The sequence below is a fragment of the Helobdella robusta genome (genome assembly GCF_000326865.2).
Source record: "Helobdella robusta unplaced genomic scaffold HELROscaffold_77, whole genome shotgun sequence".
NCBI lineage: Eukaryota > Metazoa > Annelida > Clitellata > Rhynchobdellida > Glossiphoniidae > Helobdella > Helobdella robusta.
In genome coordinates, this window is record NW_008705439.1 from 25,935 (window position 1) to 29,266 (window position 3,332).

Consider the following 3,332-nt stretch of genomic DNA (forward strand, 5'->3'; position numbering starts at 1 on the left):
ACACACTGTACACACACACACACACACACGCGTTAAAATTTTTTCATATGTTCATGATGCGGAGACTCAAATAATGTTCATATGCAAGTATTGCACTGAGCTACTCAATCAAAAACAAAATGAACATTTTATTGATGGCAATTGTAATGGAATATAACATACAAGTACGCACACGTACATATACGCATACACGCAAACTGACACAGGTACACACATACACACACACACAAACACACACTTACTATCATATACACACACACACACGCACAAATACCTACATACAAACGCGTAAATTCATAATTAAAATACAACCACTTATAAACACGAAAATACAAATAAAACCATGAAAAGATAAATATACAAACATACATACTAACATACAAACATACATACAAGTCTACAAAAACATACAAACATACACACAAAGCAAAACAGGTTGCTGATGATTAACGGTGGAATAAAACGGCTGGGTTCCGCGAAAATGGTATATGTTGCGTCAACCGAACGATGTTTGTATGTATGTTTGTATATTTGTATGTTTGTATATTTGTATGTTTGTTTATTTGTATGTATGTTTGTTTGTTTTTATGTGTTTGTATTATTTGTAAAGGTTGCATGTTGATAATCACATGAACGGACATAAGGAATAAATATATCAAGAAATTAAATAAGTGCATGTATGTATGCGTGAGCATACGTATTTTGTACACATGTGTATGTACGTGTGTATGTGTATAGGTGTGTTTGTATGTGTGTGTGCTGTGTGTTTGTCTATTGGAATTTTTCGTAGGTTATCATCACTTGAGGTTGGAGTCATGAAAATTATGGAGTTATGCAAAGAAACACGTGAGCCTGATAGATGCCCACATAAACGAATACAAACACACATATACAAACACACATAGAAACACACATACAAACACACACATACAAAACAGAAACACATACAAACATACATGCAAACATACATACATGGAAACCAGCAAACAATAATACACATACAAAGTCATTCATATGCTTTACGTATACGTATTTATACGCACGCATAAGTACGTCGCGAATAAAGCATACAGAGATTAGATACAAACAGGTTTGTATGTATGTATGTATGTATGTATGCATGTATGTATGTGTGTATGCATGTATGTATGTTGTATGTATGTATGTATGTATGTATGTATGTATGTATGTATGTATGTATGTATGTATGTATGTATGTATGTATGAATGAATGTATGTATGTATGCATGAGTGTATAAAGCTGATGTTTGAGAATTGGCGTGTTAGAGTTCCGTCCCGCTTTGTTTTTCCATTGTTCGTTTGCAAGATAGCAATGATGGTAATACTTTTGTAAATAATATGAACAACAACATCAACAAAAAACAACAACAACAAAAACAACAACAAAAAAACAACAACAATAATAATGATAATAATGTAATTATTATGTAAAAAATATTGAAAAACGTTCTAGAAAAAAATATTTCTATTGCTTTCACCGGCATTTTATGAAAGAACACTTGACCATCAACAAGTGAGTGAGTGAATGAATGAATGAGTGAATGAATGAATGAAGAATGAATGAATGAATAAATAAAGAATGAATGGATGAATGAGTGGATGGTTAAATGGATAAATGAATGGATGGATAAACGGACGGATGAATCATTAAATCAATGAAAAATTTAATTAATTGAAAGATAAATTAACAAACAAACCAGTTGAAAGCTTAAAAATTTCACAAACGAATGAATGAAGGATTGAATGAAACGAATAAAAAACCAAAAAAAGTGAAAAACATTTAAAAAATGAAAAAAATGAATGGAAGACGAATTAATTAGATGAATAAAAGACCTTGTACTGTTTGCTGATCTGTAACGGAGCATTTTAATTGCAAATATCTCTTCCTTTCTTCAATTTTTTGGCGCCATTAAAAATGAAATTACTTGGCGAGCATAGTGATTGTGTGCGTGTGTGCTTGCGTGTTTGCGCGCGTGTGTGTGCGTGTGTGCGTGTGTGTGTGCATGTGTGTGTGCGTGTGTGTAGAAACCAAAAACAAACAGGAAATGAAGCATACAAACGTATTTAGTATTTGGTACACACAAACAAACACACACACAAACTTAAAAACATACAAACACAGACGTTCACGTAAAGACAAACAAACACAAACACACAAAAAAAGCAAAAAATTAGTGTTTTGTTTTTCAGGACCAGTTATAGCAGGAAATTTAAAAACATCAATTGAAAACAACAAGAAAAACAGTAGAAACTTTGGTTTTAACGTTCTCAAAACTTGGAACTGCCTTCCTTATCACCGAGAAAAAGTCTTACAACCTGTTTAAAAAAAAAACAAAATTCTCTTGTTTGTTTTTCATAGTTTGCTTCGAACCGTCGCTTTTCTATATTAGACTATTTTAGTGTACATTCTGTATTTTTAGTTTTTACATATTTCCATTCTTTATTTTTTCTTCCAGGCTAACTAACGAACACCACAATTAATATCTTAAATGTCATTTTTGCAACGAACTGTAATTCAATTTTATTTTGTTATTTCTTAAATTGGTTCAATTTAAATTTTTGGGGCACCAAGAATGCTTGACTTAACTTTACTAACACTTAACTTCAATTTTTATGAAATAACGTTTTTTGATAAAAAAAAATGAAAAAACAAAAAAAATGAAAAAATGAAAAAAAAATATGAAAAAACACTTCATACACGCAAACAAAATGCCCTCGTATATTTTTACTCTACGATCGTCCAGTCAAACCAATGCAGACAATCAATATATTTACGACTACCGTGTTATAATTAATTTCTAGGCATCTTTCACAAAACACCACACACACACACACACACACACACACACACACACACACACACACACACACACACACACACACACACACACACATACATACACACACTAACACACACACAAACATACACACACGTACACACACACATACAGATATACAAACATACAAAATTCAATAGCCAAGACATTTATTTGTTTCCTGGTTGGTTTATGCCTTTGTATATTGGATGTTCCTGTTTGTATATTTTGTGAATACTATGAATGTAAGAATACTCATTTATACAAAACACATACAAATAAGCACATATAAAACCTACAAACCTCTAAAAATACACAATAATACCCAAAATACAAATTAACACACACGTATATACAAAAACCACTAAAAGGTTAAAGGTCAGGAGCATTAGTCATCTTAGGAAACGGATGAACGTACATATATATATATATATATATATATATATATATATATATATATATATATATATATATATATATATATATATATATACA

At 31.0% G+C, this 3,332-nt stretch overlaps 1 protein-coding gene across 1 annotated transcript in view; it reads left to right on the top strand.

Annotated features, from left to right (window-relative positions):
* Nucleotides 1-2,730: 2,730 nt before the first annotated feature.
* HELRODRAFT_181871 (hypothetical protein) overlaps nucleotides 2,731-3,332 on the top strand; it is a gene marked incomplete at both ends in the record, with an annotated part of 4,800 nt that continues 4,198 nt past the window's right edge. The window contains 2 exons of the mRNA XM_009031658.1: nucleotides 2,731-2,738; nucleotides 2,973-3,021. Coding sequence (XP_009029906.1) covers nucleotides 2,731-2,738; nucleotides 2,973-3,021 — 57 coding nt within the window. The remainder of the gene's footprint in view (nucleotides 2,739-2,972; nucleotides 3,022-3,332) is intronic.